The sequence below is a fragment of the Littorina saxatilis genome, linkage group LG11 (assembly GCF_037325665.1).
Source record: "Littorina saxatilis isolate snail1 linkage group LG11, US_GU_Lsax_2.0, whole genome shotgun sequence".
Taxonomy (NCBI): Eukaryota; Metazoa; Mollusca; class Gastropoda; order Littorinimorpha; family Littorinidae; genus Littorina; species Littorina saxatilis.
Genome location: NC_090255.1, coordinates 8,078,276 through 8,104,975, shown reverse-complemented (window position 1 = coordinate 8,104,975; position 26,700 = coordinate 8,078,276). Strand labels below are relative to the sequence as shown.

Sequence of the window (26,700 nt, the reverse complement as noted above, 5' to 3'; positions counted from 1 at the left end):
TTTTATTTCATGTGATTTTTCTTTTGAACGGCATTATAAATCAGATCTATTTTATTTTCTGCAAAATATAGTCAAACAAAGAGATTGCTGTCTGTGCACTACATAATACCGGACGAAGAGATAGATTGAAAATGGCTTGAATGCCTAAGAAAAACGAGGCTGGATGTCTAAGGGGGGACCATTATAGAGCAGTTTTTGCCACGAATTGGTCCTCCGGGAGACTACTTCAGAGGGGGGACCGGACCGGATCCTACACCGGGATTCAAACTCTCAACCTTTCACATGGGAGGCAAGCGTCTTATTCACTATGTCATTGTGCCCATTAATTGATACACATTTTCACAAAAACAAGTCTGCACTGGTCACACACACACACAGAAACATACACACACAAATTTAAACCTACACTGCACACTAATAAATTACTAATAAATTAAAAACTATTTCAAACCTGGGTGGAAGGATGGAGTTGAGGATTTCATCTGTCTGCTGTGCGGCTTTGGCGTCGACTGGAGAAAGTTTCTGTTTGTTGGGCGGGTTTGGCACAGGGCCTGTGGCGGAGGGGGGAGTGGGGCTGGTCTTCAGAGCTTTTGCCTGCAAAAAAAAGTGTTGACAATGAAATAATCATATAATTTTATGCATGCTCACTTGCTTAATTAATAATAGGCAAATTCTGAAAATAACTCTTGTCGGGTTTGTATGGGTTGTGAAAACGTGAATGCTCTTGTTTTTTACTCAGACAAACATTAGAGGGGCCAATCACTAGCGAGGGGTATGTCGGAAACACGTGTACATGGACAGGAGCACGTAAGTTTGAAGTTAAACCAGTGATGGCGCTAGTATTTTTTCAAACCGGTACGCAAACTTTTATGATGCAAACAGCCCGGAAATAAACGGTAGGCTGGTCATTGGAACCAGATAGAGTCCAACTCAGAGTACTGGTTTTATTGTTTTACCAGCGAAAAAAACCCCGAAGTTCTAAACATCAACCGGTAGGTCATACCGGCAGCCAATTTTGTTCCGGTATTTTTTCGTTTCAACCGGTAAAATACCTGTAATTACCGGTTAACGCCAATACTGAGTTAAACAGTAACTTAGAAAATCTACTAAACAGGGTCAAACTTTTTTTATTAAGAAAAAAATGATTCAGTGTGTGTACTTCATAATTTTATGATGTAAATAAAAACATGTACTCGAACAGAAAAGTTTTTTTTTAAATGTTTTTTAAAAATCTAGAATAACTACCATGTACAGAACAAAAGAAGGAAGAAAACAGAGTCACATTTAGGTCCCTGGAATATTAAAAAGTCTAACAATTAAAGTATTCCTGCAAACATATTACACATTTTGCTTACTTGATGGACTAAAAAATGTAAACTCAATACATGAACCCAATTGACGTTTACCTGATCCTTAAAGTACCAAGCACACACACACACACACACACATGTGTACCATGTAGCACTGCAACACCCAATCCAAACCAGAAAACAAGATCAGTACAATATCCCATATCCACCGCACATGATATGATAAATATGCAAATTCTTGTCCAGTCCCCCTCCCCCCCCCCCCCCCAACTCTACACCATTCCATTATTCCTGTTGTCTTCAGGACTACCTTTTCAATAACATACACCAGACTATTCCATCACCCCAAACCTGTTGCCCTCTTGCAGCATTGTAATTATTTATCAAGCTCTTATTCTATCGCATACACCAGCCCATTCCACCACCCCAAACCCGTGAACTTACAGTGGATAACGGGCAAGACTGAAATAAAAGTAAAACCACAGTGGCAGAAACGCATGCAGTAAACAGAGTCGCTAGTATCCATGGACCGTTGTTGAGCCTTGAATTAAAAAATTTTACCCCACCTAAGGTAGGTACATAATTTGCAGAGACTTTTGAATGAAACAAGTATTTCCGTCGTTATGTTGAAACGTTGTTGTTGAAGCTTGTTATCGTCGAATTTTACACTTAGCACAGCGGTTTTACATTGTATAGGATGCCAAAAATACGATATGTTTGTATCTCAAAACAGAGAAGCTCACAATCACATTACGAAAAGATGGTTGTTTCTCGATTCAGCCAAGAAATCAGAACACTTTTGACCAAGAAAATGTTAGAAGAATAACTTACCCGTGGAGTTTTCTTGTCTGTGTTTCTGCTGACAAGTACGGGGTTGTCATATTTGACGAGGGAAGCGTTGGGAGGAATCATTTTGACTCTGTTTTTGTGGTCCTTCTATCTGCTGCAATGAACCTTTGAGACGCCAGCCTGGTTGCTATGGTTTTGTTCCTGTGCGCATGCGTGAGAGGCGAGATCTCGTGCAAAGAAAACGAGAATCAAGATGGCGCAGCACGTTAGTTGGGAAGGTAAAATTACACCGGGTTCTTAATTCTGGGGGGTTCTGTCTTCTTTTCTCACCAAAAATAGTGCAGGATATAAAACACACAAAGTATTTATTGATAGGCCTCTGTTGAAGCTGAAATTTGCACCGATTTACAAACAAACGGCGTATAATTAGTGAGCAGAGTGAGGTTGTCTGCTACATCTCTCATCAGTACAGTATACATCATAATCATTACATGTACGGAGTGGCTAACGGCACGATATCGTTTGGCTAGCAAATATATGCTAGCGGCACGATATCGGATATAAAGCAAATTCGAGGGCTTGGATGCTAGCGAAACGATATCGTACGCGAAGCAACTGTGAGAGCTTGGATGCTAGCGAAACGATATCGGATGTGAAGCAAATTCGTGGCCCAGATGCTAACGAAACGATCCTTTCTTGTTCTCATTGTTGTTGTTCTCACAATCAACATTTTCATTGGCATAGGCATAGGCATTTTTTGTTGTTGTTGAGTTGAGCATTTATTTCCGTCACTTCCGGTTTATGAGAAAAATGTTCCGATCCCAGCGCGGCTCTCTCTCTCTCTCTCTCCCACCTCCTTCCACCCCTCCCTCTCCTCACATTGAGTTTCTCTGCCTCCTTGACATGTGTGTGTGTGTGTGTGTGTGTGTCATGGATGTGGGTGTATGTACGTCCGTCTCTCTCTCTCTCTCTCTCTCTCTCTCTCTCTCTCTCTCTCTCTCTCTCTCTCTCTCTCTCTCTCTTTCTCTTTCGTTGTTAATATTGGTGTGTGTGTGTTTTAGTGAGTGTGTGTGTATGTGCGATGGTGTGTGTGAGTGTTTGTGCGTGTGTACGTGCGTGTGTGTGTGTGCGTGCGTCAGTGTCATGGATGTGGGTGTATGTACGTCCGTCTCTCTCTCTCTCTCCGAGGCTCTCTCTCTCTCTCTCTCTCTCTCTCTCTCTCTCTCTCTCTCTCTCTCTCTCTCTCTCTCTCAGACTACAGGCTGTTGAGAACTGCTGATGTTCATGCCGAGTTTCAAAGGGATCACGAAAGTCTCGAGGTGGAAGCTGAAGAGAGAGAGTCAAATGTTGGAATAATGGACCAACTCTCGTCGTTAAAAGACACAATTCTGCCACCGTTAAAAGCCGTGAGGAAGGGACGACCAGCAGGATCACTGCAAACCGTGATTGGGCTGCCAAAGAAGCGTAAAAGGCAAAAAGAAAAATTGAAGTGTGCCAAGAAAGTAAAGGTGGTCACTCATGCAGAGTATGCTCTTCGACTGATTGTGGATGAAAACCTGGTGAATTCTGTGATGAAAGAAAATTTGAAAGTTGAAGAAGAAATGCTGGAGATGGTGCCAGAAAAGGTGTCAATGGAAATTTTGGGGATTGATGACAATTTGCTGAAACAGTGGCTTACGGATGACGCTTGGGTAGCTCTTCAGCAGCTGTTGGAAGTGAAACGTTCTTCAAACATGGAGCCTGCTGAGGATGTTTGCAGAATATGTTGGCGCGAAGATCCGGATAAACATCTTGATAGAAATCCGATTGTGCAGTGGAATGAATGTTTGAGAAAATGCAACACTTGGTACCATGAAGCATGCATACATGCCACCAGCCATCCTCAAATTTGTTTCACATGCCATACTTCAATTTGATTTATAAACTGTTAACAGGGTTCCTAGATTTCTTGTTTCTTGATGCATCAATTACAAAGTACACTGAAGTGCTGCAAGTGTTAATGTTCATTGAAACATCTTGCGTCAGATTAAATCTTAATTCATTTTATACTTCTTTTAACCTGTTTATATTGTTCGGATCTTCAGATTAAATCTTAATTCCTTTTATACTTCTTTTAACCTGTTTATTTGTTATTTCCAAATTATATGTTTACTCTTAAAGGGGCAGCTTGCACATTGTTGCAACATGGACACATCAATTTAAACATCTTGCGTCATAGTATTATTGTTCGGCTCTACACATTGTGATCAAGACTTTGATGTTGCTAATTCTGTGATTTCGACTTTACTATTATTGTTGGGATCTTCAGATTAAATCTTAATTCCTTTTATACTTCTGGTAACCTGTTTATATTGTTCGGATCTTCAGATTAAATCTTAATTCATTTTGTACTTCTTTTAACCTGTTTATATTGTTCGGATCTTCAGATTAAATCTTAATTCATTTTATACTTCTTTTAACCTGTTTATTTGTGTGTGTGTGTGTGTGTGTGTGTGTGTGTGTGTGTGTGTGTGTGTGTGTGCGTGTGTGTGTGTGTGTGTGTGTGTAAGATCTGCGGATCAATAACACCAGCAAAAACAATAATTGACCTCTAAACAATAAAATACACACCCCCCAATACATTTGTTTGGGGGCTATGGTCCCCCCTGCTCCGCCGTCAGTGCTGTACGAGTATATAGAGTTGGAGCCCACTTTTTACTGGGGGTATAATAATAATAATAATACTGTTATTTTATAGCAGGATAAACCAGAGTTTTAAGGCTACGGTCTCATCCAGCTTTACAAATCCACACACACACAAAATAATAGATAAATAAAATATATACATATATAAGAGATATAAAAATCAAACATACACATATCGCGGGATTCACCAAGACACCATGTGAAGTACGTCATACATTACTAAAGTGACGTGACCGCTGAGGATGTATGACGTACACTATACTACACTCTTGCCTGGTTATCGATCGTAGGATACAAGTTCAAAGTGTTTTCGTGATTCGTGTCGTTAGCATATTTGCTGGTTGAAGACCAAGCGAAACGATATCGTGCCGCTAGCATATATTTGCTAGCCAAACGATATCGTGCCGTTAGCAGCCTAACCAAACGATATCGTGCCGCTAGCATATATTTGCTAGCCAAACGATATCGTGCCGTTAGCAGCGGCCTTACATGTAATGTTGGCTTGGTTGCTTGTAATCCATCACTCCTCTGAATCAGTGAATGCTATCTTAAAACAAGACCATTCTTTCATTTGATTAACGAGGATACTAATAATAGAATAAACAGTGACTTACGTATTTTTTTAAGAGCGGGTCATCGCCTCAAAGTCAAAGAGGTACGGTGTACCAATTTACAGAACGAAAACGATTACCAAAGATTTATTCTAAAGCGACAAGCGGACCGAAATAACTGAATCGGTGAATGTACCAAAACTGGTGTCTGTTGTGTTTTCTTTTTGTTTTGATGGAAAACAAAGGCACGTGATGCTAAATTTGTTGTTGTTGTTGACAGTTGAAGTTCTACTTATTGATCTAATTACAATTCACACAGAGGCCAGAGGCATTTTGCGTAAGCTGAGGGAGGAGCAGGTCAGAGATGGCGATCTTGTGGTCAAACTCTGGGAGGATGTCCTCATGGATTCCAGCCACAAGCTGGGCAATGAACGTAAGGACATTTGTTTCCTTAAATTCTTCATAATTGATTATTAATTAATTCCGCTGTCTTTCCTGTCTTTCTGTCTTTTTTTCAGCTGTTGTATACTATAAATCCTGATTTAGCCTTGCATGAGCTTCACACTGAATCAGCGAATGAGTCTCAAAATGATTTTTTTTCTCCAGTTTGAGACTTCACTTCCATGGGGCTAATTCTAGAGTATGCCTTTCAGTTATGATCTAGAAATAGCGCCCTGGAAGGGACGTCACATACTGAAAGAAGGGTGAACACTTGCGATTCATCAGTGTGGCGGTGAACCTCACAAGGGGCAATTTCTGCATTTGTGGGCTAAAACTGTGACCCACCATTTAGACAGCTAAACTACATTTATGTAGATCACTAGATGGGAGTTGGGGGCGTGGATGGGGAGGGATTGATCATTTGAGTACACAGGGCGATTTGGGGGATATTGCTGCGATGATTCATTGATTGTGGTGACAGCATGTTTTTAAACCAGTTATCTTCTAATATAGTTGTTATATTTAATATACTGTCCAAAAAAGAAACGCATAGCTTGTAATATTTGGTTAATTTAGTTATATGGCTACAAGGATATCCACCAAACTGCAGAAAATGTTTATCTGGTCGTCGACCTTTCGTCCATTGCCACAAGTGAGCTCTGCACGTGACGCATGCGTTATCAGTGGCTACAATGTCAAAATTGCTCATTTGGCATGACCACTCGTCATGCTTCAGTGTAATCTCGTGAAACTCGGGGAATATTGAGCTCTCACCATGTCTTCCAAAACCCATAAAAGCGGATTGTTCGCCACAAAGAAATCAGACGACAATTCAGCGACGAAAGATGGCCCGATTGAGCAGAGAAGACCGCCAAATTGCATTGGGTCGTTTACAAGCAGGCCAAAGTGAAAGTGCAATCGCCAGGCACTTCCACGTGTCCCAGAGCACCATCAGTAGACTGTGGGTCAGGTTTCAAGCCACTGGCTCCGTTGCTGACTTGCCACGAGCGGGAAGACCAAGGGCGACAACTGCTGCTCACGACCGCTTCATACGGCTCCGCCACCTCCGGAATCGTTTCCTGTCGGCCTCACCTTCTGTCCAGGCTCTCCCCGGGCCACACCGATTATCGGACCAGACCGTGCGGAACCGCCTGCATGAAGCTGGTTTGAGAGCTCGCAGACCTCACAGAGGAGCTGTCCTCACCCGCCGCCATCGCCAGAACCGAGTGCAGTGGGGCAACCAGCACCTTCGCTGGACCATCCGGAATCACTGGAGACACGTGTGGTTCAGCGACGAGTCCTACTTCCTGCTCCAGCGACATGATGGTCGGAGGAGGGTCTACCGGAGAGTAAACGAACGTTACGCGCCCAACTGTGTGGATGAGGCACCCGTTCATGGTGGTGGAGGCGTCATGGTGTGGGGGGCGATCAATACCGCTGGAAGGAGCACCCTGGTGCACGTCCAAGGGCGCATAACTGCCCAGCGATACGTGGAGGAAATTCTGCGCCCACACGCCCTTCCTCTTCTGGCTGACCAGGATGCCATATTCCAGCAGGACAACGCTCGCCCGCACACAGCACGACTCACCACCCAGTTCCTCACCGACCACCATGTCCAGGTGCTTCCCTGGCCATCCATGTCGCCAGACATGAACCCGATAGAACACCTCTGGGATGAATTGGACAGACGTGTGCGCAGGCGAGAAGAAGCGCCGGCAAATCACCGCGATCTATTGCAGGCACTTCAGGAGGAGTGGGACACCATCCCACAGCAAGATATCCGGCATCTGATCCAGTCCATGCCCAGAAGGTGCCGGGCAGTTGTTGCTGCTCAAGGCAGTCACACCCCCTACTGACTTGACAGCCTCGGCACCCAATCGTATTGATTGACTGATTGATTTGGAGATGCAAATGAACTGTGTGTGCATTCAACTGTGTCCACACCAAATTTCAAACAAATAATCTAAATATTGGATTTTCTGTTAATTTTTTCGAAAAATAAAACAAATTTGACAAGTAGCAGCTATGCGTTTCTTTTTTTGAACAGTATAGCATACAATTAACAAACTGTGTGTGAATGTATGATTTTTGTAGGAATGAAAACCTTTAAATAACTAGTTTCACTATTGCCTTGAAATCCAAAACAGATGGACTATAATTTCGGTGTATAAAGATCATTGGGTTGATGTACTTGTAAATGTTTTGTTTTGTCACAGATTAAATTGCCATTAACTAACCATACTTGTTTTTAATTGAGTAGTGCCTTGCTTTCATTTTCAGTGTGGAATGTCTACGAACAGGTGTGCATTGCAGCCCTCGATTGCCAGAAACTGGAGATTGCTGATGTGAGTTTTTGTGTGTGGTTCATTTCCTTAACCTTCGCCAGTCCGGGTTATCGACTACACACGGAAGATATCGTGGGGCCGTGCGGACCCATGCTTCTCAAAGATGCACGCTTTTCCTTCTTTGAGGAACATGGGTCCGCAACGGCCCCACAATGTTTGTAGTCTAAATTTGACCTTTTTTAAATTTTTTATTACTTCTCGCTGAAATGTTAGGATATATAAGAGCTTTTTAGGTGCCTGAGGGCAACCCAAAGATATCCCCCAATACCTTGAAAACCCAAGCTGGAGTGATGAAGGAAGACCTGGCGTTGGCAAGAAAGACTCCCAGAGCTGTGCTGAACTAAAGTCTCTCACCGTTGAACACATCCACAACTCCTACCCCCAACACCAATGGACTCATGTATACACTGACGGATCTGCCGACCAGGCTGTCAGAAGTGGTGGTGCCGGAATCTACATAAAGTACCCATGAGGTCGAGAAGAAGAACACATCTCCCTCGCTACCGGCCTCTACTCCACCAACTTCAAGGCTGAAGCAGTAGCGCTCCAGACAGGTGCAGCCCACATTGAGCACAGTCCACTCTCCTCCAACAACGTTGTGTTCTTCAGCGACGCAAATTCAGTCCTGCAGGCCTTAGACACTGCCAGAGACAAAGAACTGAATGACCTGTCATCCGCCTTGACCTACCTGTGCAGAGCCCACACAGTCGTGCTGCAATGGGTCCCCTCTCACTGCAACATACCAGGCAACAAAGCCGCAGATACTCTGGCAAAGGAGGGCACTACGAAGGACCAGAATGACAGATCAACCACCCTCAAAGAAGCCACGACCATCATCAAGGCCAAGCAACACAAAAAGTGGTTGCAGCAGCACCCACACTACAACAAAAACGACGCCTTTCACCTGCTCACAAGGTCTGAGCAGGTCCTCATATTCAGGCTGCGGACAGGCCACAACCGAATGAACCACCACCTTTTCACCAAGTTCAGAATTGGCCAGTCAGACCAGTGCCCTTGTCAAACAGGCAGCATGACAACGGAACACCTGCTGCAGACTTGCCCACTACACGATGGCCTCAGGAGCCAGATCTGGGCGGAGGCGACCACGGTGCAAGGGAAGCTCTATATGGCAGTCTGGACGACCTACAGCGCACGGCAACATTTGCGCGGAGAACCGGCGTTTCCATCTGAGTGATCGACAAGAAGAAGAAGGTGCCTGAGGCATTCTTAAAAGCTCATTAAAAAATTCCAACTAGATATTTGCAATTAAACACCCTTCTGGGTCCACACGGGTTAATTACAGAGTGCACTTCCTCCCAGTACCCTTCAACATTCTTAACCCTTTGACTGCCAAATTACTGCCATTAAAAAAATCAATTATCTGACAAGGGAAACAACCGTTGTAATTGTATTGACATTTGAATTGCCCCCTTGGAGACAATTTGTTTCTCTTTTGGTAATGTTGATTTCCCGTGAAAGATAATTGTTTTGATTTTTCATTGATTTTAGCTTAATTGGGGCGGGGATATAGCTCAGTTGGTAGCGCGCTGGATTTGTATTCAGTTGGCCGCTGTCAGCGTGAGTTCGATCCCAGGTTGGGCGGAAATTTATTTCAGAGTCAACTTTGTGTGCAGACTCTCTTCGGTGTCCGAACCCTCCCGCCATGTACACTACATTGGGTGTGCACGTTAAAGATCCCACGATTGACAAAAGGGTCTTTCCTGGCAAAATTGCTTAGGCACAGTTAATAATTGTCTACCTATACCCGTGTGACTTGGAATAATAGGCCGCGAAAGGTAAATATGCGCCGAAATGGCTGCAATCTACTGGCCGTATAAAATTTCATCTCACACGGCATCACTGCAGAGCGCCTAGAACTGTACCTACGGAATATGCGCGATATAAGCCTCATTGATTGATTGATTGATTGATTCTTCTGGCAGTCAAGGTGGTACATGTAACACTAACACCCTTGTTGACTCGCAGACCATTCATAGTTTAGGCCTATCATGATAAAATGTAGAAGGCTCTCCGAAACCCAGATTCTTGTATTAGTTTTACAGTGTGGTACTTTAAATCTTGTACAAAATGTTGATTTCTGTCTAAAAGTTAAATATCTTGTCCTGGGTCGAGGAACATAATATGTGACTTTCCTAATTGTTTATTTATTTATTTTTGCATGTGGTTATTTCAGTTGTGCATAGAAGCTCTGGAAGCCAAGTTCCCTAACAGTGTTCGTGTGAAGAGACTGGAAGGGATGTTCTTGGAATCAGAGGGAAGGTGAGTAACCATACCGATTTTTTTAAATGAAAACACCATGAGAAAGAGACCAATTTACTTTTTTTACTGTCAGAGACAGTGATGATGGGTGCAATAGCCTAATGGATAATAAGCCGGCCTCCCATGCAGAAGGTCTTAGGTTTAAATCCCACCTGATGGGTGGAGATTTTTACGATCTCCAAGGTCATCTTATGTGCAGACCTGTTAGTGACTTATCCCCCTTCGTATGTACACGCAAACACAAAACCAAGAGCACACGGAAAAGATCCTGTAATCCATGTCAGAGTTCGGTGGGTTATAGAAACACAAATATATACCCAGCATGCTTTCCCTGAAAGAGGCGTATGACTGCCAAAATGGCGGGGTAAAGTGGTCATACACGTAAATGATCGTTGGAGTTTCAGCCTATGAAGAAAGAAGAACTGACAGTGCAGGGATCATGTAAGGCATACAAAACATTGAGAACAATTAGTCACATAATATTGTGTGCATGCTGTCTGTTGCACATTTTTTGCATACTGCCTTACATGCTTTAACAACTTTTTCTGAAAGGACTCGTTTAAATGCGGGTGCTGTAATAATCACAGAAAAGCGGCTGTGCAACTGCAATTGGTGACTTATCTAAAAGCCGAGAGGATCCATTTTTCACACGCATTATTTTTGTGAATGCCATACAATTTGCGATGTTAAAAAAAACCCATGTGAGCAAGTGTCCAAATACGCAAAAATCGTGATATATATTCTTTTTGAGTGCTGTGGCTGAATGGCGTATAACATTGCACTTGAGTGTATGTTGACATATCAGACTTAATTATAAGCTGCAGTGAAATGCAATGATTCGAATTATATTCATGTTTCTGCCTGCAGTTATGTACATCTTTGTCATTTTAATGTTTAAGAACTAAGAGATCAGAACTTGCTGAAAAAAAGTGAGAAACTGAGAGTACCTAAGGCCAAAAAAAAAAAAGGTCTGTTTACGGTAACCCGACCGACCCTATTTTTTTCGCGCGACCCTAGACTTTTTTTTGGCATTTGGGGGAAAAAAAAGAAAAAAAAGGGTTTTTTTGCAAAATAACGTAAAAATATGGTTTTTTGGAGAAAAAAGAAAAAAGAAAAAAATCCCGATCTACCGACCCTATTTTTTGGGCCTATGTTACCGTAAACAGACCTATTTTTTTTTTGGCCTTATGTTTTGTTTGCTTGCTTGTGTTTTTAATCTTTTTTCTTTATTTTTTGTTTAGGCCAACAAAAAAAAATGCTTTGGTTACGGTTTCCCGACCGACCCTAACTTTTTGGGCCGACCCTAAACTTTTTTTTTGGTCCTAAAGCTAAAAATAAAATGAACCAAACACATACATACACAAAAAACCCACACACACACACAAAAACCCACCGAAAACGACAACACCACGGCACAGAGAAAACATCGATCGCCGGCGAGCAGACAACAACAAGCCCGACAAGGGACACCACTCCGCTTTTTACAACTCCCATATCCAAGGGAAGTCAGTCTCGTGCGTTCGTTCGTTGCGCGAACGTAAAAAGATGTCGTCTGCAAATTTGCAATCGTATTCGGAAAGTGCGTTCCTATCGAACAAACACGACTGATAAGTCGGTACTCGAAGAGTGCAACCTTGGTGGACATTTTTCATGATTTTCATCCAACTTTGGACGGCAAACTGTTCGGGATAAAATGTGTTGGGTCGACGAAAATAAGTGCCGAGCCCGAAGACTCTTTCGAACTGGACTTTGGCATGACTCTCGAAAACTGTGTTCACTAGTGGCACTATACAGTTTAAAGGGTATGTCCAGTTTTCTTTTCTTAACATGAAAAAGTAATTAATATCTGTGGTTCCAAATACACCAATATGAAAATACCTCGAATATCCTGCATACACAAATATTTTTATCATTTCAAGAGGGACCAATCAAAAAAAAAAAAAAAAAAAAAAAAGTTTAATCGACCTACTTACCCTATTTTTTTTGGCCATGAAACCGTAACCAAAGCATTTTTTTTTTTTGGCCTTAGTTGTGCATGTGTCCCTATTCAATCAAATATAAACTCTCTGTATTTATTTGAAAATCTGACAAATGTTTTATTTTTCTTCTGCAGCTTTAATAAGGCCATAGAAATCTACCAGGAGATCACAGAGAAAGATGACGCAAACATGGTATGATTTGGAAATATTCTTTTCTCAATTTCAAACTTGAAAAAAATCGTACCATTACCAAAGTAACTACAGCAAGTTTTCCGAAATTATAAACGCTCAAACATTGCAGGAAGCCAGCAGACATGGAAACAGATATACATGTATGTGTCATAGAAAATGTTTTAAGGATCTGCATTTGGAAACTTGTGCACGAGGTATTTAGCGCTCTTGGGGAATAAAGGTTAATGGGTTTGTGTTTGTAAAATTGTAAATGTGCCATTGCAGTTTGCCAAGAAGAGGCTGGTTGCCATACTGAAAGCACAGAAAAAGATTCCCGAAGCCATTGAAAAGCTGAACGAATACTTGAAAAAGTGAGTAAATATTTGTTTGTAGATTGTTGTGGGCAGACAAGCAAAGATGTTTATTGTAGTAATACTATTACATGTAGCATAAGGCTTTTTTTGTAGAAGCGTGGGGGGGGGGGGGGGGGGGGGGGGATGATGATATAGAGATTAGAAGTTGGCATGAATGGTACATACCTGTATTGTTTCCTTGAGGCATTCTCCATTTCTCAAGTCTTATCTTTGGAGCTGTTTATAGTAGCTCAACAATTTTGGTACGTTGGTAGACAGCACACCAGTGAGATGTGGAGTAACTGTTTGTGATGGAGTCTGGCTGCCGTTGTCACCTTGTATGCTCTTGGGAATCTATGGGGGGCCGGTTCAAATTTTGACTGGGGGGCCGGTATCAAAATAAGTTAAGGTACACCCCTGGCGTACCCATGGCAGTTATTTGTTAGGGCTATTAAATTAGCTCTATAATTCTCAACCCTGTCTGACTGGCTTTGCCTCCAAAAGTGATCGTTGTGCTTGGTGCACTTGATTACATTTATCTGTGTGTATATTTCTTGCTTGAGAGCAGCTTAGACTAATAGAAGAAAAACGTCACATAATCTGAATGTTGGTTGTTCCAGGTTTATGACCGACTACGAAGCGTGGAATGAAATGTGCGACCTGTACCTGTCGATACACGATTACGCCAACGCCTCGTTCTGCCTTGAAGAGCTGCTCATGTCAAATCCCCACAACCATCTGTACCACCAGAAATACGCAGATGTAAGATGTAGCTTTTAGATTTGTGTGCAAAAAATTCGAAAGAGTTGGGAATGATTCTGACATTTTCATCCTGGTTAATGATTTTGTGATAAAACTCACATCTAGCTATGACTGACTTTAGTTGATTTGTGCTTTACCTGACATTATCAACTGATGATGGTGTGGACACATACACAGACAGACACACACGCATACACACAGTGTTGTTCTTTAGGGCACTGGTGTTAAAAGTGATTTTTTTGTTTGTTTCATAAGTATTGGGTCAAAAATTTTTGCACAATTAAAGAACTCAGTCTATCTCCTGAGAAAATGATATATTTTTTTTTTTGATCACCGGTTGCCTTGGTAGCAATCCAAGATGGCCACCAAACTGTCACTTTTTAAAACCCTAAGGCTTTTACAAAACCGTAAGGAATTTTGTTTTGGTGCTTGTTATTTATACTTTAGCACAATACCCAACTTTTGTTAGAGGCTTTTTTTGAAATCTACAGTCATTCAAAAGATATCAGTGATAAAAATGAGTGACCTTGAATTTTATGAAAAACCGCCCCCAAAAATAGTATAACTTCTCACGGAAAAAAAATTCAACAAAACGCTCTAACAAAATAAACACAGGTCATCTGTCATTTAACCCACACCATTGACTTTGACTGAAAATAATGTTAAGGTCCACATGTAATGACTTCACAACATTGTGTTTATTCTTAGGACCTAGTTCTTTATTGTGGAGAGGCGGAGTGGCATAGTGCTTAGAGTGCTTGCCTCTCAGTCTCACGCTAGTGGTCAAGGATCGACCCCCAATCGGGATGAATACAAATACCCAATTTTTCTGAGCGCTTTCCAGTCCACCCAGCTGGAAATAGATACCTGACCCTATTATTTTTCGGGACGGGGAAGGCAAAGGCAGCTAGAGGAGAGAGAGAGGAAATGAGTACCGCCCCCATTAAGCTGGCCCAGGAATGGTGAGATCTCTAACATGTCACTTCCCCAATGATGAAATATGGCTATAGGAATACCTTACCTTACGTCTTTATTGTATTATTATTGAATTTGTTTCTGTCAGATCAAGTACACGTACGGAGGCACGGACAACATGGAGATGGCTCGGTCATACTACGCTCAGGCGGTCAAGCTGTCGCCCAGCAACATGAGGGCCCTGTATGGACTCTTCCTGGTCAGTGCATTTTGAGCAGCAATTGGTAAAAACAATCATACATGTAAAAACCCACTTATGCTGAAAACACATGGGTTTGTGGGAGTTTCAGCCCATGAACGCAAAAGAAGAAGAGTTGCAATCATGCCTTTTGCGTTGATTGCGATACCAGAGAGTTTTGTCCCTTGAATTTTGTCAGGGTTTTGGGAGGCTTGGGTGTGTGTTTGTGTGTGTGTTCATATAACAATTCACTCTTGGAAGTCTATGGTTCACTTCATGTTGTTTTACAAGGACTGTAACAGTAGAATCAACTCTTGCACATTAAAATTGCATGATGAATATTTAACTCTTTGCCTCCTGTGGCATGGGCAGTAACTCCGTTAATTTCAAACTTTAAAAAATCATACACATACAGCAAAGTCACACTCAAACCTCAGAGGAATCCGGTATCCAGAATCCAAAATATGCATTGCGTATTGCGGCTGTTATCAGGTTCTGCATATAGGTTCTCAAGCGAGCAATATTTGGCGCTCTAGCGGGCAACAGGTTTAATACTGATGTTACATTTGAGGTTGTGTTGTTTTAAGGATGAAAGTCGCTTGTTCATTTCAATGCTTTCTAGGCCACAAAAAAAAATTAGGTCTGTTTACGGTAACATAGGGTGAAAAAATAGGGTCGGTAGGTGTTGTTTTTTTTTTCCATTTTTTTTTCTTTTTTTTTTCTCCCCTCTCTATGATGTTTCACAGTTCATTTCTTCTCATCAATCCCTGTTTTTGCCCAACATAACCATAAACAGTACTTTGAGCTTACCTCCCTTCTGTCGTCTGCTGTTTGAGCTCAAACAGCTCTATTTTGGATGCGTTTTTTTTTTTTTTTCAGACGATCCAAAAAAAAGATTAGGGTCGGGCCTAAAAACTAGGGTCGGACGGGTTACCGTAAACAGACCTATTTTTTTGGTGGCCTTATTCTCTCAAATACGAGGAGACTGGTTCCGCGTAACTCTCACTTTTTGAGCGCTTACTTCCTTTTATTTATCAGATCTTGTTGTTTTGACTTTCAGTCGGCCACAAACCTGAGCTCGAGTTCAGGCAAGGGAGCCAAGGAACGATCGTTGAACAGTAAATACGCTGCATGGGCTGCCGAACAGATTGCCACAAAGTACAAGGTAAATCCTTTTATTTTTTCATTTCCATTGTTTTTTCACTTATTACTTCATCATAGCTGCCAACCCTCCCGAATTTTTGGGGGAATCTCCCGATGTTTGAAATCCATCACGAAATCCTGAAATGTGTTTGATTTTCCCGAAAAGAAAATGTTGTAAAATTATTGGTGAAAGCAGCCTCTTTTTTGGGGACGAAACCGGTGAAAAGACACTCTGGTTAACCGAGACCAGCCAAGTCGATGTGCGCATGTACGAAAAATGATTGTGCTTCTTTCCGGTTTGGGCCTTCTAAAAAGGCTGCCGAAAACAACGAAACAAGTTTAAAAAAAACAAAGGCTAAAGTGAGGTTTTTACCGCAGTAAAAGACGGAAGTATGACTTTATTGATAAGTCAGTCAACGGCTTTCTGCGGCCCCGGGACGCCCACAGGAATTTCATAGTCATAAGGCTGGCAGCCATGCTTCATTATTCCATTGCTATAACATTTGTGACGTTTCCTGCAAGTGGAAAGCTGTCTTTGGCCTTCAGTGTCACGTGGGTTTGTTTGCCTCAGTATTTTCAAGAAAAAACAACTCTTCCAAAACTGAGTTATTTTCAGAATTCGTCAGTTGAGGTAGCAGTCATGCCTCTCTGAGACTGATGTTAGATAGGAATTTGAAAAAAAAGCTATGGGATGTGTGGAATTAGAATTATGGGAAATGTTGCCTTTTATGAGATCAGATGATATCGATCCCTTGTTCAAGTTTTTCTTGCCCAGCCCCAAATATTATTTTGGGGAAGGACAGACAACTCTAGGTTTTGTATGGTGATCGGGCGGGGATGTAGCTCAGTCGGTAGCGCGCTGGATTTGTATCCAGTTGGCCGCTGTCAGCGTGAGTTCGTCCCCACGTTCGGCGAGAGATTTATTTCTCAGAGTCAACTTTGTGTTCAGACTCTCCTCGGTGTCCGAACACCCCCGTGTGTACATGCAAGCACAAGACCAAGTGCGCACGAAAAAGATCCTGTAATCCATGTCAGAGTTCGGTGGGTTATAGAAACACGAAAATACCCAGCATGCTTCCTCCGAAAACGGCGTATGGCTGCCTAACTGGCGGGGTAAAAAACGGTCAGACACGTAAAATTCCACTCGTGCAAAAAACACGAGTGTACATGGGAGTTTCATCCCAAGAACGCAGAAGAAGAAGAAGAAGAAGTATGGTGATCAGGGAAAAGGTGCATTTTCTAGAAGTACAACACAAAGACTTTTTCCATCTGCTGTCCGTACATTTTGCTTTTTACTTTAACCCCCTGACACATAGTATTTAGATAATAAACTTTGTGTTGATTTTTTAATTGGTATCTTATGTTTTTGTCAGCTCTCTTAGCATACAACAATGTTATGTCCCAAATAGACTCTAGTTCTGGGGACACAAAAACCAAGTTAGTAGTAGTTTTGTCAGTTCGAATTTGGGGGTACGATCATTTGGAAGTTGGTCAAGTAACGTCGGAAAAAGAAATTTTTGACTCCGAAAAGTGTGCCAGACAGCCAAGTTCATGGCGCAGGCAGAAAGTTTGAATGAAATGACAAAGGATTGAATGTCCTTAGTTAGATTGTTGTTGAATTAAAAAGTAATTTAATGGAAATTTAACCTGTAATGCAAAAGAAAACAAAATTAAAATTTCATTGAAGAAAAAAAAAAAGAAAAAAGGATCGAATGTTTTATTTGGGGTACGAAAATGGATGCAGTATTTTGTTTATCTAGTTTATGTATCCATTTTTGTAATCCATTTAAAAAAAAAAGTGCATTCCTGAAATTTTTTTTTTTTTTTTCAGGCCCAGCAGCCAGACCAACAGTTGAGAGACACCAAAGTTCTGGAATCCATCGAGAAAATGTTGGAGTCCTTACAGGTTGCTAATTAGGCCATAAGTTAGAGGGTCAGAGTGACACATCCAGATCTTCGTAAGGCATTGTTGTGGTCCTTTCTAGACTCTGTTTTTCTGTGAAAATTGTATCTTTTGGAGCAGTCTTCATGAACGTGAGTCTATGTGAGAGCCATTCTTGTAACCTTTGATGGACTGTTTTCTTGTGTGTGTGTGTGTGTGTGTGTGTGTGTGTGTGTGTGTGTGTGTGTGTGTGTGTGCGTGCGTGCGTGCGTGCGGAGGGAGAGAGAGAAACAGATTTTCTCTGGCTGCAATAGTGTGTGTGTGTGTGTCTGACAAAGACATGTGCAGAGTGAATAGATGAAAGGGACTGGCCAGATCTATCACAAACATACGCATCTGTGTATCTTTTTTCTTGTATTTGGAACAGCTCACCATTATAATTATATTGGTTGTGTATCGTTGAATTTTGTTTCATTTTGTAGGTTTGTGGGAAAAAGGTACAGATATTTAGCATCAGAGTTATTACAAGCTCTTTGACTTTTCTTTATTTAAACGCCAGTAGATGACATTGTCAAAACATACTGTTGTCATTTAATGTATGGTTCTTGTTGTTTGTGTTGTTATATTTAGTCAAGTTTTGACTAAATATTTTAACGTAGAGGGGGGAATCGAGACGAGGGTCGTGGTGTATGTGTGTGTGTCTGTCTGTCTGTCTGTCTGTGTGTGTGTGTAGAGCGATTCAGACTAAACTACTGGACCGATCTTTATGAAATTTTACATGAGAGTTCCTGGGTATGAAATCCCCATACGTTTTTTTCATTTTTTCAATAAATGTCTTTGATGACGTCATATCCGGCTTTTCGTGAAAGTTGAGGCGGCACTGTCACGCTCTCATTTTTCAACCAAATTGGTTGAAATTTTGGTCAAGTAATCTTCGACGAAGGCCGGGGTTTGGTATTGCATTTCAGCTTGGTGGCTTAAAAACTAATGAGTGAGTTTGGTCATTAAAAATCTGAAAATTGTAAAAAAAAAAATTTTTTTATAAAACGATCCAAATTTACATACATCTTATTCTTTATCATTTTCTGATTCCAAAAATATATAAATATGTTATATTTGGATTAAAAACAAGCTCTGAAAATTAAAAATTTTAAAATTATTATCAAAACTAAATTGTCCAAATCAATTTAAAAACACCTTCATCTTATTCCTTGTCGGTTCCTGATTCCAAAAACATATAGATATGATATGTTTGGATTAAAAACACGCTCAGAAAGTTAAAACGAAGAGAGGTACAGAAAAGCGTGCTATCCTTCTCAGCGCAAGTACTACCCCGCTCTTCTTGTCAATTTCACTGCCTTTGCCGTGCGCGGTGGACTGACGATGCTACGAGTATACGGTCTTGCTGCGTTGCATTGCGTTCAGTTTCATTCTGTGAGTTCGACAGCTACTTGACTAAATGTTGTATTTTCGCCTTACGCGACTTGTTTTAGTTTTTGTGACTTTCAAAGCACAGTGAAAACCTCTCTTTCAAGGAAGGAGTCTTAACCTTCGCGGGTGGTCGTGGGTCCGTGTGGACCCAGAAGGGTGTTTAATTGCAAATAACTAGTTGGAATATTTTAATGAGCTTTTAAGAATGCCTCAGGCACCTAAAAAGCTCTTATGTCACAAAATTTCAGCAAGAAGTAATTAAAAAAAAAAAAGGTCATATTTAGACTACAGCAGTCCCTGCAATGTACGGCCCCCGGCGTGAGCGGACACCTGACATGTACGGACACATTTGCTCGGCACGGAGTGTTTTCCTTCTATATTTGGCCCCCCCCCCCCCCCCCCCCCCCTAAACGGACACCTGCAAAACGTGGACGCGGACACTCATTTTCGGTCCCCACAGCAGGTCATACCTCCAATGTACGGACAGACAATGGTCAAATTTTCACCACAACAAAATCGATAACAGAGCAGTCCGGCTCTTGGTACAAAGATCACAGCCGCAATGGTGTGATGACAGTCACTGATAACTTGGGGTGCACGTGTACCCATCAGGAGGGGGGGGGGGGGGGTTTGGGGGTTAGTTTTGGTCAGGAGTGGAGTACATGCGAAGATGCCAACATGAAACTGCACTGTGCTCTTTATTCTTGTCTGTTGGACGTAAAGAACAGAAACCACAGTCGATGAAGGTCCTGAGCGAAAGAGAGTGAAAAACCGGCCACAGTTCTCAGCATCGTGTGTCGGTGTGTAACCTCTTTCATTGACAAGATACTCTTGTTTCCCCTCAGCCTTGACCAGTGAGTCAGTTGCCTTATCTGTGAACCCTTCAGTTGTCTTGCTTTGTCAAAAGTTACGACACAGTCAACTGGTTTTGCTCTGAGTGAACAGTGCAGCTGGCCTCTCTGGCCACAGCCCCAAACAGTACATGGCTGGAGGGAGTGAGAGAGAGGGAGGGAGGGAGGGGGGTGGAGGGGTAGCTGGCTAAACTCTGTGGGGTGTCCGGTGTCACTACATGTCAGCAGGAAGAGCATTGGAAAGAAATAGAGAGGTGTACTCTTCCACACAATTTCCAAGCATCAAGTTGTCACGGCTTGGGGTAGGCATTAGTGAGGGAGAGTGGTAGCTGTGTTATGCACAGTGTATTTCCGACTGAAGAGTGAAAAGTCACTGCCACATGATCGGCATGCAGTCAATATAAAGCCAGACAAGAAGAAAATGAATTACATGATTATGACATGCAGCTGGGTGAGTAACTGCAAGAGAGTCACTAGCCCGCCAGAAATTGCGCTGGCCCGGTGCATCCCAAAGTTGCTCCATCTGATTTGAAACTGGATATTACAACCAACAATGTTGCATTTGACCAGAATTTTCACTGGCCAAGCGGGCGAGTTGCCAGGCGGATTTTGTACTCGCCCCTGGCGACCGGTTGGACGATTTGACCATCTCTGTGTAACTTTTTCAATCTGTAAGAATATCCCTTATTGATGTGCAATGATAACAATATTGTATGTTTTGTTGTAGCTGGTTGATTTGTACAGTGGGTCTACTGTATGATGTAATATGATATCAATGATAAGCAGAGGATGACTGAGCTGGCGCGTATGGTGACATCAGATGACGTTTGAAAATCTGGATGATGTCGAAGAAGTTTGAAAATTGTGAATCTGATGTCTTGTAGTGCATCTGGTCTCTGTTGTAAGCCTGACAGAAATAAATTGTGGTTAAATATTACTTGGTGTGTTGTGTGTGTGTGTACACAAATGTTTGCATGTGTGTGTGGGTGTGTGTGTTTTTGTGCACAAATGTTTGCGTGTGCGTGTGCGTGCATGCGTTTGTACAGAAAAGTTTGCTTGTATTTGTGTGTGTGTGTGTGTGTGTGTGTGTGTGTCTGTCTGTCTGTACAGAAATGTTTGCATGCATGTTTGTGTGTGTGTGTGCGTGCATGCGTTTGTACAAAAAAGTTTGCTTGTAATTGTGTGTGTGCGTGCGCGTTTGCACAGAAATGTTTGCGTGCATGTGTGTGTGTGTGCTCACATGTATGCGCTCAGGCTTTCTTGTTTGAATTTGTTGGCATTTATTCTAAGCGCATCATCAGTCCATGCATGTATAGAACGTACATTCACACCTTACAGTCATTCCCCCCGCGGGTTAGGGGAAAGAATTTACCCGATGCTCCCCAGCATGTCGTAAGAGGCGACTAACGGATTCTGTTTCTCCTTTTACCCTTGTTAAGAAATGTTAAGTCCTTTGTACTGGAAACTTGCATTCTCCCAGTGAGGTAATATATTGTACTAGGTTGCAAGCCCCTGGAGCAAATTTTTGATTAGTGCTTTTGTGAACAAGAAACAATTGACAAGTGACTCTATCCCATCTCCCCCCTTCAGTCCCCGTCGCGATATAACCTTCGTGGTTGAAAACGACGTTAAACACCAAATAGTAAATAAAGAAAGAAAGACCTTACAGTCATCGATTCTTGCAATTTGTTTTGCAAATTATATTTAATATTACATGTATATTTATAACAAACGGTTGAACAACATACATTTTCTTAATACTTATTCAATGTTAACAAGGATATAACATTGCCTCTTAAAGTCTTACCTGTTACATTTCCCGATAGACTGGATAATTATGTCTTAATTATGCGCAGACATTTGCCAGTCCTTAAATTAAACTATTTTGTGCAAGAAACATCCAGCACAAAAAGAAATACCACATTTTATTTTCCGCTACAAACCAAGAACATCGTGTGCACACACACACACACACACACACACACTGATACAGTCACACACACACGAACGCGCGAACCCAATTTTTCATGGCAGGGGACATAATCTCTCCCAAAGCTTGAAGGTGTTGGGCGCATAGTAAGAATCCGGGGCAGAGTTGGAATCTCGCGGGACTTCGTCACGCCTCAGTAGATTTCCAACAAAGCGCGTCATTTCCGGAAACGCACCGACTCATTCTAGAAATGGCCCTCCTTTCGACTGGCGATGCCAGTCTGATCGCCAGTCTGCCTCTCGCCCTTGACCATGATGGGTGACCACAGGGAAGAGGTGGACAGTTTTGTCGTGGAACTTACGCAGAAAATACAACCGTGCTCACGCAGAAGAAATATGACAATATTGTGCTGTTTCTAAAAACAAAACGTACGGACCACATTGAAGATGGGAAGTCTTCGAAGTTCAAGTGGTGGGTGCGTGAAAAGAAGTTTCAGCTCGTGAACTTTTCAGGATTGGACTTAAACGACGTTCTCTGCATACCCAGCAAACAAGAGGTAAGTTCGTAGTTATGAAACGTGACTGAAAGTATTTCGCTATGTTGTTTTATTTATTTTTTCGCATGTTTATTTTTGTACAGTTAATGAGTTATGGTTATCTCAACTGTTCTTGATTCCATGGCTGTCAGTGTCACTGTCAGCCAAATTTCTGTTGACATTGTCGATTGAGACTGAAAGTATCAGATGACATGTTCTATGGTCCATCCAGTGAATAAAACTCAGTTTCAAAGTTCTATGCAACCATGTGTGATCAATGATAATTCAATGTGTAACAGGTTTCCTAAACAATCGTCCATGTAATACGAGCTGTGTGCCTGCCATTAGAGTCATGCATTTTCAGTCCTTTAAAGTTTAAATGATTCGTATCATTCTCTGTACTTTTTTCTGTAATACTCTAGTTATAATAACACAGACATGCAACAAAAACATATCCATGTCAAACATTTTGGTTTCCATGTCAACAACCAGTCAGAAATCAAGTTAAAACCTTAAACACAGGCCGAAAAATAAGTTATTACCTTTTGTTGTTCATAACTTTACAGTTACACCGTGACATAGTTACAATTTAATTGAATATTCTTTAACTTTAAGTGCTCAGCTATCATTGTAATAAAAGATGAAGGTGTTCATAACTTTACACTAATCCCCTTGCTTAAAATTAATCTGAACAATGACAATTCATGGCTTAAAATTTATTCAGTTACTTCAGACAAAAGCTAATTAGGTTCATTAATATATATTTATATAACTAGTTTCAATATTTGCCCCCAAACTTCCTTGTTCCTTTGATTCCTACAACATTGGTCTTGCTTAGACTTAATTAATTCATTTTGTACTGTTCATGCAGATTAATCTTAACACTTAACAAGTGTCATCTGTCAGTTGTAGAACTTGTACCCTCTCTTAATTCCAGTAGAAAGCACTATAGTTACAACAGCATATATATAATATGATAAAGAAATATCATTTTGCGCTCTGAATTCTCAGTATTTCTCAGTTAATTATGTAAGTGTCCACTTGATCTGTTGTTGTTGTTGTTGTTGTTGTTGTTGTTGTTGTTGTTGTTGTTGTTGTTGTTGTTGTTGTTGTTGTTGTTGTTGTTGTTTTTTTATTTTTTATTTTAGTTTTTTTAAATATATCCAGACCTCAATGAGTTGTTTTGCTATGATTGTTGCTTACTTGTGTGCAGAATGCTGAGTCGCTGCTGGCAAACATTCCAGTGGCTGTGATGCGACAATGTCACTGCCAGATGTTCAGAAAATACAGTCATCAGAGGCTTCTGCAACATGGACGTCCTCGAGAAAAAAACATGTGCGGCATGCCATTTTGCTCAAAACCGGATTTGGCAGACTGGGTGCAGAGTGAGAAATGTCACTCCTGGTGCCACTTTGACTGTGCTGGGGTGGAGATGACGAGAGCTGAGGTCTCGGCAGAAGATGTACATTTTGTGTGTGTTGTGTGCAAGGACTGATGAGGAAGTGTTGATTTATGTCTTCTACCTTCCACCTGCATGGGTTTTTTTCCTTCTCAATTTGTTCATTAGTACTGTATGATGTTCACTCACAGACTTTTCTCTGCACATATTCAGGGGGTGTCCAGAACGTATGTGTGTATGTGTTTTCAAAAATCATGTTGTTGTTCTTTCCAAATCGTCTCTTATTGACTCACCTGAGTAATTGGCGAGTCTAAGAATTCATATACATGTGTCAATCCATATATCCGGCCAAAAAACTTAACATTTGAGGTTAGCTTGGTTGTTTTTCAAGCTAGACCTCTGAAAAATTTAGGGTTCGATGATCTTACAAAGTCCTTTGTACTGGAAACTTGCATTCTCCCAGTAAGGTAATATATTGTACTACGTTGCAAGCCCCTGGAGCAAATGTTTGATTTGTGCTTTTGTGAACAAGAAACAATTGACAAGTGGCTCTATCCCATCTCCCCCCTTCCCCCGTCGCGATATAACCTTCGTGGTTGACAACGACATAAAACACCAAATAAAGAAAGATCTTACAAAGTGACCTCAGTTTGGTTGACCCTCTTCAAATTTTGGGGTCACAGCGGGGTCATGTTCGTTTCATTGGATTAAAACTTGTGCGTTGAAGCTATATCAGATGTTTTTGAAGCTACAGGTTTGAAACCTTGTATACTTCTAGTGTTTGATAATCTCCAGACTTGACCTAAGTTTGATTGACCCTTGTCAAGTTTTGGGGTCACAGGGGGCCAGTCATGTTTGTTTCATAAAACTTAACGTTGAAGTTATCTCAGATGTTATTGAATCTTAAGCTTTGTAACTATGAAAACTTCAAGGGTAGTTGTAGTTGATAGCCAACATGAATCTAGTTTGAGATACCCCTGTCACATTTTGGGGTCACTGCGTTGTGTCATTATTGCATTGCACAACTTTGTTACATTTTCCATATGTTTAAATCAACATATTCAGGGGGTGTCCAGAACGTATGTGTGTATGTGTTTTCAAAAATCATGTTGTTGTTGTTTCATAGTGGCACTGGGTTTCTTGTGCAAAGTTTAAACGGATGTGTTTTGTAATTTTTTTAGTCGTGCTGTACAGTTTGACGCCAGTTTACAAGTAGTGCTTCTGCTGAGCATCAAGATGTGATTAATGTATTTTTGCTGTCTGTCTTATGGATTCTTGTGCAAAGTTTAAACAGAGGCATTTTATGATTTTTAAATTGTGCTGTACAGTTTGACGTCAGTTTTCAAGTAGTGCTTTTGCTGTGTGTTATTTTGATGTGATTAATTTATTTGTGCCGTCTGTTTATTTTTGTGTGTGGGTGTGCCAAGTTTTTACAGAGGTGTTCTCCTGTGAATGTGAGTTTTAAGTAGTGCTGTACAGTTTGACCCCAGTTCACAAGTAGTGCTTCTGCTGAGCATCAAGATGTGATTCATTTATTTTTGCTGTCTGTCTTATGGTTTCTTGTGCAAAGTTTAAACGGATGTGTTTTGTAATTTTAAAGTTTTTTTTGTGCCGTCTGTTTATTTTTGTGTGTGGGTGTGCCAAGTTTTTACAGAGGTGTTCTCCTGTGAGTGTGAGTTTTAACAAGTAGTGCTTCTGCTGATCATTAAGATGTGATTCATTTGTTATGTGCTATCTCTTAATTGTGTGTGTGTGTGTGTGTGTTAAACAGACATGTTCTACTGTGGCATTTAGATGTGCTGTACAGTTTGATTGCAGTTTACAAGTAGTGCTTCTGCTGTGAGATCATTGTGATGTGATTAATTTATTAGTGCTGTCTATTTGTTGGGTCAGTGTGCCAATTTCAAAGTGTGTCTTCTGTGACATTATAGTGCTGAACAGTTTGACCCCAATTTTCTAGTTGCTTCTGCTTTGTGATCATAATGATGTCACTAATTTTTTTTCTTGTAATTTTCTTGAAGTATAGTTTTTTGTGTGTTTGACTGTCAAGTTCAAACAAGTATCTTCTGTAACTTTTGAGATTTGCGTTACCGTTTGACCCCAGTTACCAAGGTTTGCCTCTGCTGTGTGATAATTGTGGTGTTATAAGTTACGTTTTGCAGTCTTTTGTGATTTCTTTGCCATCGATCCATTTTCATGCAAACAGCACAAACTAAGCAGTAACGTACTTTGTTTTAATCAATAAGGCAACTGAGGCTGTATCCTGAATAATGTCATTATTGTGGGTATATGAAAGCTTTGTGCACCGTAAAATATTTTTTTACCCTTGAACATTTCTTCTGAATTCCATCTTCTAATTTTTGTATCTCTGTATTTGTGAACAACAAACTTGCCTAATGATGTTTGCCTTTCCATTTTGTGTGTATAAAACTAAATGAAATGGTGTGTGTGTGTTCATTGGTGCTCATACATTTTATGTGTTTTTTTTGTGGGAGAATTAAAGTTTTGATTTGCATCACTGATTTCTTTGTGTTGGTGTTCCTGTGAGACTGTGGGGTCAAAGACAAGCATTTGACCTAGGGTGTGAGTGTGTGTGTGCATTGCTCCTCAAGCATCATGATGTATGAATTGTCTTTTCTTGTCTCAATATAATGACATATATAATTTCATGCGGCTTTCCTACTAAGACAGAGAAGTGATTCAGAGTGAA

General features: G+C 41.1%; 2 protein-coding genes and 1 long non-coding RNA gene across 5 annotated transcripts in view; 2 read left to right on the top strand and 1 right to left on the bottom strand.

The window, feature by feature from the left end:
* The window catches only part of LOC138979675 (33 kDa inner dynein arm light chain, axonemal), a 38,828-nt gene that overhangs the window by 9,397 nt on the left and 2,731 nt on the right, over positions 1–26,700 (bottom strand). Inside the window, exons 1-2 of one of the 2 annotated variants that reach the window (XM_070352393.1) lie at positions 2,142–2,299; positions 452–594 (exon numbers count right to left, since the gene is read on the bottom strand). The exons of the other annotated variant lie outside the window; for it this stretch is intronic. Of the exons in view, the coding sequence (XP_070208494.1) occupies positions 452–594; positions 2,142–2,222 (224 nt within the window). The 5' untranslated portion in view covers positions 2,223–2,299. Of the gene's footprint in view, positions 1–451; positions 595–2,141; positions 2,300–26,700 lie in introns of those variants that run through there. 2 annotated transcript variants of the gene reach the window in all.
* LOC138979673 (ER membrane protein complex subunit 2-like) overlaps positions 2,325–26,700 on the top strand; it is a 347,725-nt gene continuing 323,349 nt past the window's right edge. Inside the window, exons 1-10 of one of the 2 annotated variants that reach the window (XR_011460084.1) lie at positions 2,325–2,377; positions 5,655–5,768; positions 8,057–8,121; positions 10,316–10,401; positions 12,515–12,572; positions 12,837–12,922; positions 13,525–13,666; positions 14,730–14,840; positions 15,880–15,984; positions 17,794–18,440. Coding sequence is in view for 1 of the 2 variants with exons in the window: in XM_070352389.1 (XP_070208490.1) it covers positions 2,353–2,377; positions 5,655–5,768; positions 8,057–8,121; positions 10,316–10,401; positions 12,515–12,572; positions 12,837–12,922; positions 13,525–13,666; positions 14,730–14,840; positions 15,880–15,984; positions 17,794–17,880 (879 nt within the window). In the remaining variant the exon portion in view is untranslated. Of the gene's footprint in view, positions 2,378–5,654; positions 5,769–8,056; positions 8,122–10,315; positions 10,402–12,514; positions 12,573–12,836; positions 12,923–13,524; positions 13,667–14,729; positions 14,841–15,879; positions 15,985–17,793; positions 21,064–26,700 lie in introns of those variants that run through there. The other variant, XM_070352389.1, reaches the window with a different exon arrangement.
* On the top strand, positions 22,190–26,512 carry LOC138979669 (uncharacterized). The gene is made up of 2 exons (XR_011460083.1): positions 22,190–22,612; positions 23,805–26,512. It is a non-coding gene; the product is annotated as an uncharacterized lncRNA (long non-coding RNA).